General features: G+C 39.4%; 1 protein-coding gene across 1 annotated transcript; it reads left to right on the top strand.

Moving 5' to 3' along the window:
- The first annotated feature begins 3593 nt into the window (after nt 1-3593).
- On the top strand, nt 3594-4896 carry LOC108695657 (olfactory receptor 6C75). The gene has a single exon (XM_018224502.2). It carries the CDS (start codon nt 3753-3755, stop codon nt 4800-4802), a length of 1050 nt encoding a protein of 349 aa, XP_018079991.2. The 5' UTR covers nt 3594-3752; the 3' UTR covers nt 4803-4896.
- The last annotated feature ends 9663 nt before the right edge of the window (nt 4897-14559 follow it).

Raw genomic sequence — 14559 nt, 5'->3', positions numbered from 1 at the left:
GCAGGGTCGGACTGGGCCACTGAGTAAAAACCCGATGGGCCCCATCACTTTGTGGGCCCCACCGGCCCAGAAACGCACTCTTTTACAGACAGCATTGCCCCCTGATTGCACCCCCTAGCCCTTATCGCAGGCGCAACTGTCGCATAGGTATGAGTGGGAGCCAGAGGGGGGGGTTGTGACTGGGGTGGGGCCCTCTGGGGGGGTGGCAAGAGGTAGGGGGCCAGAGGAGGGCATGCTGGGGGCCTTGTGGTGGAAGCCCCAGTGGGCCTCCAGTCGATTAAGGGGTGCACTAGCAACCCAACAGTAGGTTTGTAAATATTGTCTAATGGTGATGAAAGCAGTGAATGCATATTTATATTATAAGTGGATCACATAGATAATATCCCACTGAAGTCCTTGATTGCTTTCAGTTTAAAAGAACTTGGACTTTTTTCTTGTATTTTAGATATTACTGACAAGGATGATTTTTGGGACAGGGCATATGGGCATTTATTATTATTATGCATTTTTTGCACTCTCCATCTTGTTTTACATTATTTTACAGGTTGTAGAATTAACTTCAGACTCTTTGGGATAAATGTATGGGACAATAGGTAAAAGCTGTAAGTTTAATATTACTAATAATTAACATTGTTTTCATTACTGACTAAATTAGCCTTTAATATTTCATGTGGGCACAATTTAATGACAAGTGCTGAATTATAAAAATAACCAGCATGGTATTCTCACATGTTTAAGTCCATGAGGAATATCTAATGAGGCCTCTAAAGGATAGGAAGAAATGCTGCACACACCAATACAATTAATAGAACTCTACAGAGAATAAAATAAGATAACAATTTCATATAAACAATGACATTATTACAAACATAATCAATAGGTCTCTTAAGGATTGAGGTATTTGGAATGCTAAATAAAAAGGGTGGGAAATGATGTACTTAACTCGCCAATATGAGAAATGGGCTGGCATATTATTGTAAGGAATCTGAAATGATACAAAGAAAGTATTAAACATGAAAAATTAAGTGGCATGCCAATATAAGCAACCTTCTCTATAGCTGCAAAGATCTATATTAAAGAAAGATAAGAAACACAGAGCCATCGACACACTGGGAAATGTTATTATAATGGAACTGGCACAATAAGGTAGGAAACTATTTTAACAGGCTTGTAAAAATATATTTATACTGTTACTGCAAATTACCAGGAAGGAAAAGTCAATATATAAATAGTAATATTCATCTAATGAAAGAGGCGCAGTTAGGAAGTGTGGCAGACTTTTCTTAGTATTGTGTTTGGTACCTTTCCTTTAAAGTGTTTATATACAAATTCAGATTTGATTTCTGTAAAATAGTATACAGGCTCCAGTATCCAGTTAATAATAAAGTTACATTTGTTTTGCACTGTAGAACTTATATTGTAGAGTTTTGGCAATCTTACCTTTCATCCACAAAATTTAAAGTTCTTATTTAAAGTATAATTTATTTCTGATTTGCTAAGTAGCTATTAGTGTGTGCTGCACTAGGGATGTAGCGAACTGTTCGCCGGCGAACTAGTTCGCGCGAACTTCGACTGTTCGCGTCCGCCGCAAGTTCGCGAACGTCGCGCGACGTTCGCCAATAGGCGTTCGCGTCAAAATCGTTCGACCATTCGACCATTCGGTCGCTAAAATCGAACGATTTTCGTTCGATTCGAACGAAAATCGTTCGATCGAACGATTAAAATCCTTCGATCGTTCGAATCGAACGATTTTCGGATGTTCGAAGTTCGCGAACAGTTCGCGAACTGTTCGCATTTTTTGCTGGTGTTCGCGAACGGCGTTCGCGAACACATACTCGGCGGTTCGCTACATCCCTATGCTGCACCACACATTGGGGGGAATTCACAAAAGTGGTGATATTGACACAAAGTAAAAGTGGAGTTAATAGTGCCACCAAATTCACAAACCTGTATCTCCACTTTTGTGAATTTGTCTTTTAAACAGTCTTCAGATTTTGTCTTTTGCACAACATTTTAAAGACATCAAATTGGATTTTTTGGGGGGAGGGGGTTTATTTTACCTAGGAACATTATACACTGTACATAATTGTTTTCAGAATAACCTGAGCTTTCTAAATCTGCCTACATGTTTGTGTAATTCCACTTTTGTAACAAGATATAAGGGTCTAAATACAAGAAATGCTATATTGCATAAAATTGGGATTTGTGTCAGAAATATGTTTTATTATCTCAGGTCAAGTGTCTAATTGCTGCTAAAACTAAACAAATGGATGAGAGGCTTTATTTTTACTTTAGATAATATATTCACTCGAATTGCTATTATTGCCTCATCCATTAAACTAAAACTAGAAAAATAACGCAACTTTGAGTTAAAAACTTTTTACATAGTAAATAGTATAAAATACACGTTTTTGTTTAATCAGTGTTTTACTTGTTTTGTTAATGAGGATTTTACACCTATAGGGTTAGACAGAAACTTGTGCCCTGACTATAAAACACTAATATTAATATGCTAATAATTCCCCAATGGGACAAATACAAGAGGTGTGAAATAAAGATTGGCTGAACCAAAGCAGAGCAAATGATCTTAGAATTGATCTGACACATGGGGTAGAGTTAAGGTGGCCATACACGGGCCGATAAAAGCTGCAGACAGACCTAGTCAGCAGCTTACTGGCCCATGTATGGAGCCCTCCGACGGGCTACGCCGATCGATATCTGGCCGAAAGTCGGGCAGATGTCGATCGGACGGGACTAAAAATCCCGTTGGATCGCAGCCGCATCTGTTCATTGATGCAGTCCCGCGATCCGACCACCCGTTACCCATCTTTAGGGTAAGGCATATCAAAGTGGGCATATCGGGGAGAGATCCGCTCGTTTGTCGACATCGCCAAACAAGCGAATCTCTCCGTGTATGGCATCCTTTATACTGAGCTTTACTCCATTTTTTAAATGTCGGGAGAAAATGTCGTTTATAATGTCATTTTTATGCCATTTTATGTCGCTTGAAAAACAAATTCATAAAAGTGTCTGTAAACTGTCTTTATTTCACTAAAAAATGAAAAGTGTCGGGTGAGTCTGAATTTAGGCTGATTTCTGTTTGTGAATATGGAGAAAGTATTTTTCTCCAGTTTACCACCACTTTTACTCCAAAAATGGGCTATCTCCACTTTTGTGAATTCCCCCCCTTGTGTTGTTTGCAACTGATATTTAAAAATTACTTATGAGTCTGCTTTAAGTATATTTTAAAGATGATGTGGCAGAGATGTATATTTTATAGGTAAACATTTTTGTAAAAATGTACATTTTATAACAATATCATTATGGACAATAAAGTCTTGCTATGTATTTATATTCCACGGTAAAAGGGGAAAATACCTTCCCTTTTAACATGAGCTTTTTCAGCTGTGGTTATGTAATGCAATGCCTCTCATTTTGTTCCATTGTGAATTTAGGACTTGAAGTCCATTGTTTTTCATAGTGGGTGGTGTAGATTTTCTCTGGAATGCCCCCAAAGGCACAGAAACCATTACTTCAGTGGAATAAGGTGAGAGAGGATTTGTATTACATTGTGAGCCGAAGGGGATGGGGAAGTGGTCCTAGTGAGCACAGAAAAATATGTATGTTTACATGTATATGTATTTTTTATATACATACCACCAACTGAATGAGATTATGAGGAAAAGGGGATTTCTCCACTCATATATTATATAATATATTTGATCTATTTATATGTTCTATTTAGTTGAGCAATGTGTGGTCTACCCAAATACAATAACAACTGCTTATTTTCTGAATTAGCAATTAGCAACATGAACTATGACATAATTATCGACTGCACTCTTTTTCTTATACAGGGGCTTGTCAGCATGTTATTTGTTAATACAAGCCTGGTGAAAGAATTCATACTTTGGGGATTTCCTGGTGTTCCAATCGTCCAGGAAGTTTTATTTGTGATACTTTTGTGTACTTATATATTAACCCTTTTTACTAATTCCCTGGTTATAATGATAACTCTAAAAGAAAGTAAGCTGCAAACTCCAATGTACTATTTTCTTCGCAACTTCTCTTTACTAGAAATGTGTTACGTTTCTGTGACTGTTCCGAAAATTCTAGCTACCATATCTTTCCAGGGAAGGGTTATCTCAATTTCTAGTTGTATCACTCAGCTATTTTTTTTCTTTTTCCTTAGTTCCACTGAGTGTTTCCTGTTGGGTGTCATGGCCTTTGATCGCTATCTGGCTGTGTGTCACCCATTACGTTACTCATCTTTAATGAACCATCCAACCTGTCAGAAACTTATTATATGCTCATGGTTTGGGGGGTTTATTACAACTTTCCCTCCAATTCTCTTAATTTCTCAGCTTGAGTTTTGTAGCAGCAATGTAATAAACCATTTTTTTTGTGATGCTCCCCCTCTTTTACAACTTTCATGCAGAGATGCTTCTTTCAATGAATTCCTTGATTTTATTTGTGCAGCTGTAGTTATAATGACTTCATTTACTGTCACTTTGATGTCTTATTTTTACATTATTATCACAGTACTGAAAATCCCCACTAAAATTGGAAGAAGAAAAGTATTTTCCACCTGTGGTTCACATCTAATTGTTGTCCTTGTGTACTACAGTTCTGTAATTTTCATATATGTTAGACCAAAGGGTGGCTTCACCTTTAGTCTTAATCGAACAGTAGCAGTATTTTACACTGTTTTAATACCCATTCTTAATCCAATAATATATTGCCTAAGGAATAAGGAGGTAAAAGTAGCAATAAAGAGACTGCTATCCTTTCAGTCTACCTGACAATAAATAAATGATTTGCTGTTATTGTTTTGTCTTTGAAATTGGGAACCTCAATGAATTTAATTTCTAAAGCATGTAAAAATGCAACAATTAATTTAATGTAATAATAGAAATCACCATCATTTCTTCTCTTATGGATCTATATATATTTATATATATATATATATATATATATATATATATATATATATATATATATATATATATATATATATATATATATATATATATATATATATATATAGGTCCGAAGTTGGATCAAGAAACAACTGGCTGCTCAACTAAAATTTCTAGAATATCAATTGAATTACCAATATAAGTGCTGAATACTTTATATATTTCTGTCAGTGTTATTGATGGTGTAAACATACTCATTCTCAAGAAGAGTATGAAGAGTGATACTTTTTTATATAAATGTAAAAGGGGGGAACAATTGCTGTGCTAATTTTTACCGATTTTCAGGCAGTGAGAAAAAGGTTACTAAAATATGATTGCATTTAACTTATAAAGGATTGTTTATAAATGCACCTACATACATGAATGGACAGAATAAAGAGTGCATATTGATGCAATTAAGGTGCTTGGAGTTTTGGTGTCCAAACACGCTTATGCACTTTCAGATGGTTTCCAATGCATCCATCTTGACTTTTCTGATGAATGGTGTGCATCACAAGCATCGTTTGTAAGACACACTGTACAAGTGATGCATACTCATCACTTTCAACAAGTCTATATAAAAACTTTTTAAAATCAATGTGAAAAAAAATCACTTACATTTTGCCTAGAACAACTCACATTGGCATGATATGTTTATTCATGTTTATAATGTATATACTGTAAGTTATTAAGGGATCAATCGACATTGGACTGTGGGGTTCTGCATGTTACAGAAAAAGTGCTCAGTGCAATGTGCAGAATGTGCCTAAGGTATGTTACAACTATATTATTTGGGTATTGTGTAAATATGCTATTTTTTCTAAATATACACTGTAAATTGGATTTTCTTATGCAATAAATCAACTTAAACAGCACTGATGGACCCAATCTTGGACAATGCTTGGACCTATCATTTAATAGTGTTGGGATATTTTGGACTTGTTACACAGGTTATGATGATCATTCGGGAAGGGGAGTAACTTTTTACCCCCCTCCCTCTTTAAATGTTGTTTTACATGTGTGTAGGCTTGATACAGGGTCCAGAGGGTCCCAAAACTTTGCATTTTGTTCATATGTATACGAGCTGAATAAAGTCACGTATTTCACTACACAATTACTGGTGTGCTACTGGATTCTTTTCTGTTTGTCAATTGTTTTTTTTTTTTTTTTTTTTATATTTTTATTTGCATTTTTTTTTTTTTTCACATTTGCAAAAACAAACATTACAACTTGCCCACATAGGGCCATATCACAGTACAATTGGCAAGAGAAGGCATAATCTGAGCACCATACAGCATCCATACATCAACATGTTATTTTCCTACTATGCTCCTTCATTCAGTCATGTAGCCACATGGTATTGCCAAAATATAAAGGTACATCTACACAGTCATTCTAGTGTCCCTACACCACCCTCAACTCCCAGCTGTGTGTTTAGGTTACCGCCCTGCAGATCCTGTACATGCCAGTTACATATCTTATAGACCCCATAAATCCCAAATTACACGGTCCCCCGCTGCAACTCCAACAGATCCCAATTACACCAAATTCTATCAAATACATCCATGGTATTATGTTTCAGTGCCGTCAGACAATCCATTCTGCGAATATATTTCATTCTATCTAGGAACTCCTGTTCTGTGGGAGGTCTAGGGGCCTTCCAGTGTTTCGCCACTAAACCCCTGGCTGCCGTCAGGATGTGATTAACCATCCTCTGCGATGGGTTTGGCAATTTCGGAATTCTATCTCCTAAGACAAAGACCATAGGGTCAAGGTGCACCGTTACCATTATCACCCGTTCCATATATCCCTGTATCATCTTCCAGTAGCTATCTAGTTTTGAACATCCCCAAAACATATGCAGTAAGGAACCCTCTTGTTCTTTACACCTCCAACACACAGGAGTGGAGGAATCAGGAAACAGTTTATGTAGCAAAACTGGGGTATGATACCATCCCATAATAATCTTGTAAATGTTTTCCTTAACTGAGGCACATATGGAAGTTTTTCCCGCATTTTCCCAAATTCTCCCCCAGGTTGAGATCGTGATCTCCGTTCCCAGGGCCTCTGACCAGCGACTCATATACTTATGAGGGGTTTGTTCAATATCAGTTTTATTGATTGTATAGTACCAGGATGTAATCAGCCCTTTTTGCTGAGGAGATAGTGTACATAGTTTCAATATAGGATGTAACAGGGGGAGCACTAAATCTGGGTACACCGACTGGGCATAATGTGTCAATTGCAAATATAAGTATTGAGGGAAGCTATCTACGCCCTCCATTCCCACTAGTTCCTCATACGTTTTCATCTTCCTATCCGTTGACCTAAATAGAGATTTTAGCTGAGTCAGCTTAGCTCTTATCAGTAGTCCCCGAACAACGGGAGAAAGTCCGGGGGGGAACTCTGGATTTCCCACTAGAGGGAAAAACGGGGATGACTCCTGAATACACCCCATTCTAGCCGCCACCTGATTCCAGCATCTAGCCGTATGCTTCATAGCTTCCAGGGGGAGGTTACGAGGCGCCCGCCTATGATTTATCCAAAGGGAACAACTGGGGGACCCAGTTTGTGGATATGTTCTTTCTATTTCAGCCCATTTTGTTAACGGAACTTCAGTCATCCACCCTAATATCTGTTTCGCCTGAGTAGCTAAATAATAGTTACTTAAATTGGGAACTGCAAGCCCCCCATCTGACTTTGCCGTCGTTAAGACCTGTCTTTGCACTCTATGTCTTTTATGTCCCCATATAAATCGCATTAGAGCCCTCTGAGTATCTTCCAATATTCGCCTGGGAGGCACAACCGGAATGGTGTCAAATAAATATAGCAGACGGGGTAAAACATTCATCTTCACCGATGAGATGCTTCCAAACCAGGACAGGTTATATATGTATGCCAAACCAGCAATTCTTTCTTTATTGTTTCTAATAATTTTGGATAGTTCACCGAATATAATGTCCCATAGCTCGGGGTTATTTGAATTCCCAGGTATGTGATGCTCTTGTGCTGCCATTTATATGGGAAGTTCAATTTCAACAATTTAAGCTGAGGGCCCTGGATATTAATTGGCAGTGCCTCAGACTTAGCATCATTAGTTTTATACCCTGAAAGAGCTCCATATTCATTCAGAGTAGCATGTAAATTCGGAAGGGACGTCTGGGGGCGAAGCAAAGTCAGAATTACATCGTCCGCATATAGGGCGATCTTGTAATGCTGTTCCCGGATCTGGAGCCCATGTATATCCGCATGGCTTCTTATCCGCTGTGCCAAAGGCTCTATACTCAAAGCAAACAACAAAGGGGACAACGGGCACCCCTGCCTCGTGCCATTCCGGATATATATGGGCTGTGATACATTTGGTGTCATCTTAATTTTCGTAACCAGATTACTATATAATGCTGACAAGATCGCAATAAATTCCCCCTTAAACCCCATTCTGCCTAAGGTCGCAAACATAAAATCCCATTTTAGGCGGTCGAACGCCTTTTCGGCATCCAGGCTTAAGAGGATCATAGGGGTGTTTCTTTTATTGGCCACATCCACCAGATCTATTACTCTCCTAGTATTATCACCTGCCTTCCTCCCCGTTATAAAGCCCACCTGGTCCAAGTTTACAAGTCTAGGGAGTAACTGATTCAATCTCTGTGACAAGATTTTGGTCAAAATTTTATAATCTGAATTCAATAAGGAGATCGGGCGGTAATTAGAGCACCTGGTGAGGTCCTTTCCCTCCTTAGGAATAAGCGTGATGAACGACTCCTTAAAGGTGGAAGGAATTGCTTGGCCTTTCAAAAATGCATTAAATAATCTCAACATATGGGGGAGTAGTAGTTGCCGATAGGTCTTATAATAACTATACGTAAGACCATCCGGCCCTGGAGCCTTAGAGGTGGGCATTTCCTCAATCGCCTTAAGCAATTCCTCCTCAGTCACCTCTGCATTAAGTATTTCCAGCTCCTCCTCCCCAAGTACAGGTAAATCTAAGGAGTGGAGATATTTTAGCATAGCCTCAGTACCTGTGGTCGAACCCTTTAATTCTGGAGACAAATTATACAATTTTTGATAGTACTGAGTGAATTCCTCCATAATTCGCTGTTGATCAGAGGTAGGGCCAGTAGGCGTGTAAATTATCTGAGGGGAATTTAAACATTTTCGCTGTCGTAGTTTTCTAGCCAGCAAAGTATGTGGTTGATTCGCCCTTTCATAATATATCTGTTTCCTATTAGTAATACTCCTATCTGCCTGTTGAATCTGCAAATCTTTGATCTCATTTCGGAGCTGGACAATTCTCACCAACCGTCTCTTCGTAGGATGAGAAGCCTGCCTGTTCTCAGTTTCCCGTAAGAGGATCTCTTTCTCCTGTATAAGCAACTGGGACGACCGTTTAAGTGCCGACCCCAACGATATCAAATGCCCCCTAACTACTGATTTATGGGCTTCCCACAGCACCCCTTGTGAATCAACCGATCCTAGGTTAAGCTGAAAATAATCAGATATCATGTCACTCACTTTATCCCTTATATCCGGTACCTTCAACAAATAGTCGTTCAAGCGCCAGGCATGCATACTCTTTTTACGCTGTCCTAATCTTATAGTAACTTCTACAGGAGCATGATCCGACCATGTGATGGAGTGAATTTTCGAAAACTGTTGGGAAGTGCACATGGAGGAAGATAAGAGAATATAATCAATTCTCGTATGTACCTGATGGGCATGAGAGTAATGGGTGTATTCCCTGCCCACCGGATGTTCCACCCTCCAGATATCTATTAGGGCATGAGCATTAAGTAGATCCCGAAACTTTCTAGTGGTTTGCTCTGTAGAGTATGTCGGCTGGCCTTGTCTCAATTCCTGCCTATCCTTCTCCCGAGATAAGACCATATTGCAGTCCCCCCCTAAGACTACATTGGGGCAATGCAACGCTGTAACCTTATTTAGACACTTGCTTAAACAGTGCAATGGACGTTTATTTGGCAGATACACATTGGCAATCACTAGTGGTGTTTCCCCCATAGTTCCCTTAAGGATGAGATAATACCCCCTGGAATCTTTCTGTATGCCCTCCAATTGAAAGTTACAGTCTTTATGTATTAGCGTGGCTACTCCTGCCCGTTTAGTGGGACCAGAGGCTTGGATACAAATAGGGTACAGTTTATTATTCAGCCGCCATGGGTCTCCCCTCTTATGATGCATTTCCTGTAAGAGAACTATACCTGGTTTTTGGACCATTATCTCCTTATATGCCAACTGTCTTTTTAATGGGGAATTCAAACCATTCACATTTAGTGACAAAACCTTAGCCATGATCAGTATCTGGGCTTGGGTTGCATTTCTAATCTATAAAAGCCTGTAAGATTAACAACTGCAAAAACCTGAGATTGAAATAGAGAGCGTGGTAGTAGGACCCTTCTGCGATAGTACCTTCTCGATTACATAGCATATGAAACATCAATATTGATATAAAACCACAACATAACAATAACAAATTGTCAGCTCCAACCTGGAGTCGTTGATCACATTTGAAATAACTTACGGCTTCCAGCAGTAACAAAAGGAAGTCTGTTGTGGGGATCCCCTCCCCTACAGCCGGAGTCATGGGGTGAGAACAAAAAGCACGGTCTCCAACCTGCAAACACCCCTATACAATCAAAACCAGCTCAAATAGCCGATGCTTCCTCGGTAGCCCCCGATGTCCCAGTTCTGTATGCTTCTAAGTCGCAGACCTGTGAAGTCCCCAGCCAGTAGCAGCTGCTGTAGTGTGCACTCCTGGACCTTCAGTTGCCTGACGAAGGGCGTGAGCTGTGTGCTGGCGAAGTGGACTGCTGGGATTCCCCGCCACCTGGACTCTTCCGATTCTCGGCCCTTGGAGAAACCTCATTCCACACCGGAGATGGAGCAGATCTTGCAGGGGACTGCTGAGGGGAACTTTCTCTAGGTAGTTTCGAAACTCCCAGTTGAGCGAGAAATTGGTCTCCCAATGCTGCATCTCTCAGCACATATTGTTGACCATTTCGTGTCACCAACAGTTTAAACGGGAAGCCCCATCTGTACGGGATCTTCGCTTCTCTGAGTTTAGTCGTAGTCGGTCGCATCTCCCTTCTCTTTGCCAAAGTTATTGGTGAGAGATCATTGAAAATCTGAAGTTTCTGTGCTTGGAATGTGTAGTACGACTGATTCCGTGTCACATTTATCACTGACTCTTTGCTCTCATAATAGTGCAGTCTGCATATGACATCCTTAGGGTTAGTTCCTTTTGCAGGGGCCTGACCCAATGCTCTATGAGCTCTGTCCATGCGCCATGCTTCTGGAGGGAGAACAGGGTTAATGGTAGAGAACAGGGATCTTAAATACGCCCTCAGTTCTGTAGGGCTAACAGTGTTTGGCACCCCTCTAACTCGCAAGTTCTGCCTCCTTTCCCTGTTTTCGAAATCCTCCTGCATGCTTTTTAGCTTCTCAACCTCCTCTTGCAGTGTGGCGTTTTCATCTTCCAATAAGGCCTGTCGTTGCCTCAGGGCCTCAGTGGCCCGCTCTACTTGGTCAGTACGATCTCCAATTTCCCTCAGATCTTTCTGGAGATCATTAGTGGATGGTTTAATACTGGCCGTTATGGTCTGTGACAGCTTATCATACAATTGGGAAAGCTGCGCAGAGAGTTCCCCTGACGTGACCATATCTCCCACTTGCCTCCCCGGTGTAGATATTGCCCCCATCTGACCTTTAACTGTGAAGTCCGGAGCATCCCCTGGAGGGGTCAGAGGTGGTCTCATGTCCTCCATAGACTTGGGAGAGTCCGCAGCGTCTAAGTGCGTAGGAGAATTAGATGCGCTGCTCGGAACACCAGCGCCATCTTGTTTCCCTCCGACCTGTTGGCCTGTGCGCTTGCGGTGCAGGTACGGGGAGAGAGTACTTGTCTCCTTATGCTTCCTTCGACCCATGCCCCAGGTAAGCGGCAATCAATCCGCAATGAGCGGGCACCGGAAGGTCTCCTCTGTGAGCTAATGTCGGCTTTCTACCGGAGGGGTGCTACGGAGCTCTAGTGGATTGCGGCCATCTTGTCTCCCCCGCGCATGCGCTCCCTCTGTTTGTCAATTGTTAACCTCTCTGCAGGAGAGGGGTTTTCTGGACCAACATCTGACACTATCATGTTTGTAAATTAATGGTGAATTGAGCTCTCCATCATCATGCATTAAAAAATGCAATACTGCCATTGAGTGTATTTAGCACAAATGGTAGATCTGGCCTTAACAATTTTATGGCACACGGTGTGGAGGAGCCAACCAGAAAAAATGCTATACTGAATCTAGTGATCTCTGATGAATGTGTATCAAATGTGCATGTAGTTGAACCCCTGGGCAATAGAGACCATAATGTAATCTCATTGAATGTCTGGTACAAAAACACTGAATTTCAGAAAACAACATAAAGGGTTTTTTATGCTTATTTATTATTAAATTTTCAAGAAACATTGCTTTGCAGGAAAAAATCTGATTTTCATGATTTTTTTTCCGGATTTTTCCATCCGATTTTCCCGGAATTTTCAACCGAAAACTCAGAAAATGTCAGGGTATTGCACAAAACCCAGCGCACATCCAAAAATCATTGGGACTTCTCCCATTGACTTATATGCAACCTCGACAGGTCTGAGATGCCGGATTTTCAGATTCAGACTTTTACATCCTTGGGGTTTAATAAATTCCGAAAAAATGCATGATTTTTTTTTAAATTCCAATTTTATAAAAGAAAATCACAATTTTTTTGTGATTTTTGCATTCAGAGTCAATAAACCCATAGTGCCTTAAGGACAACAAAAACAGCAAATTTTGGAAATGTGAAGTGCATTGTGGCAGAGGCTAAGACGTACCTTCAAAACTTGTTTTTAGTATATTAACAGTAAAAAGATATGGGTTGAGGGTGTGGCTCCTTTAAATAATGGTACAGGTATGGTGGTAACATATACAGAGAAGGCAAATGTGCTAAATCAGTTATTTTCTTCAGTGTTTGCAATAGAGAAGATAGAGTTCCCAGACCCACCTCATAGCTGTGCTTTTAGCTCAGTTCAATCAAGTCAGTGGCTGACTCACGATATGGTTTCAAAAGCTTTACTAAAAATAATTGTGAACAAGGTGTCAGGGCCAGATGGAATACACCCTCAGGTTCTATCAGAGCTTAGTTCAGTTTTAGACCAGCCTGTATTTCTGATTTTCAAATGGTACCTATGGATTGGAGGAAAGTTGATGCCATTCCTAAATGTGGTCCCTTGACCCATTAGAAGGTGTTAATAGCCTTCATGATGTTCAAGTTTTTTTTTGGAGGGTTTTGCTCCAAAACTCGATAAATTCTAGCGATTCAAGTTTTTTCATTGTGTTTCATTTGCGTTTTCAGGTTAAAACTGCTCACATAACTCAAAAATTCGACCTTTGATAAATAACCCTCTTAATGTAGACAAGGCCAAAACCCACGGTAAATTCCAAAATACTGTATGCCCCCACAACCTATATTTCGAAACAGTAACCATTCCACTAAATTAAAATCCTCACAACATGATTATTTTTAAACACCTTTTTATGCAAATATATTGTTTTTCATCCACATAAAAGTCAAATATATAGCAGTTTATTTTCCACAAGCACTTGGATAAAATAACAAAAAGACACTAGTTTCTATGCCCTTAACAGTAACAACCACACAAAAAGTATATTTTTAAAACCTATTTTGAATTCTCAGTAATTCAATATAGGTAAATATGTCCTTCAATTCCAAACTGCAAATTTTTGCTGAAAATTGTCTTTTTTACAAAAAATTTTTTGAGGTTTTTGAGGTATAAAGTTTTTGAAGTATAAAATGCCCACCATATTTAAATTTTTAAAGGGGTAATCATAAACGGTAGTGCAGTAATCATGAAATAACATGTCAACATAAATTTTGCAGTTCAATATAAAAAGAAAGGAAAGGGGTTGGGGAATTGTCGTCCCAAGGTCACAGTCTAAATTTATATGCAGAGATTGTACATAAAAGCTCAAACGAAGTGATTGTTTCTCATGTTCGAGAGGGTTAGGGTGCATATGAAATCTTCCATTCTCCATTATTGTTGCTCCGGTACAATTCACTTTTTTGGTCACATATTGTTGGGTTGGAAGTTGTGATTGCAAATGTTAATGACTGATATTTAACAGCAAGGTAACTCAACAAACCCATATGTTTTCATCATACATACTTAAGAATTTATGGTTGTTAATTACTAAAAAACTAATAAACAACATTTTTGGTAAAAGTGTCTATAAAATAGTATTTTCATGGCTAATATATTTTAGACATTTCAGAAATTTAGTATAAGGGGAAAAAAAATCTTAATTTTCATGTTATATCATCAGTGAAAACAGTTGAGTTGCCAGGAAATGTTACTGTATTTAGCATATTTCTATCCTAGTACTGCATGTGTGAAAAGACATTAATAATAACATTTTATAACTTTCAGGTCCTTCCCGTAGACTAACGCTGATACATTTTCCACATCATGAAAAACAATTCATGACTTTTACTCTCTATAGACTTTCTTCTCTGTTAAGTGATATTGCTCAGCACTCACCTGTCTATATCC

Source organism: Xenopus laevis, chromosome 1L (assembly GCF_017654675.1).
Source record: "Xenopus laevis strain J_2021 chromosome 1L, Xenopus_laevis_v10.1, whole genome shotgun sequence".
In the NCBI taxonomy this organism is placed as follows: Eukaryota; Metazoa; Chordata; class Amphibia; order Anura; family Pipidae; genus Xenopus; species Xenopus laevis.
The sequence above is the reverse complement of the archived record's forward strand: the minus strand, read 5'-3'. Positions and strand labels throughout refer to the sequence as shown.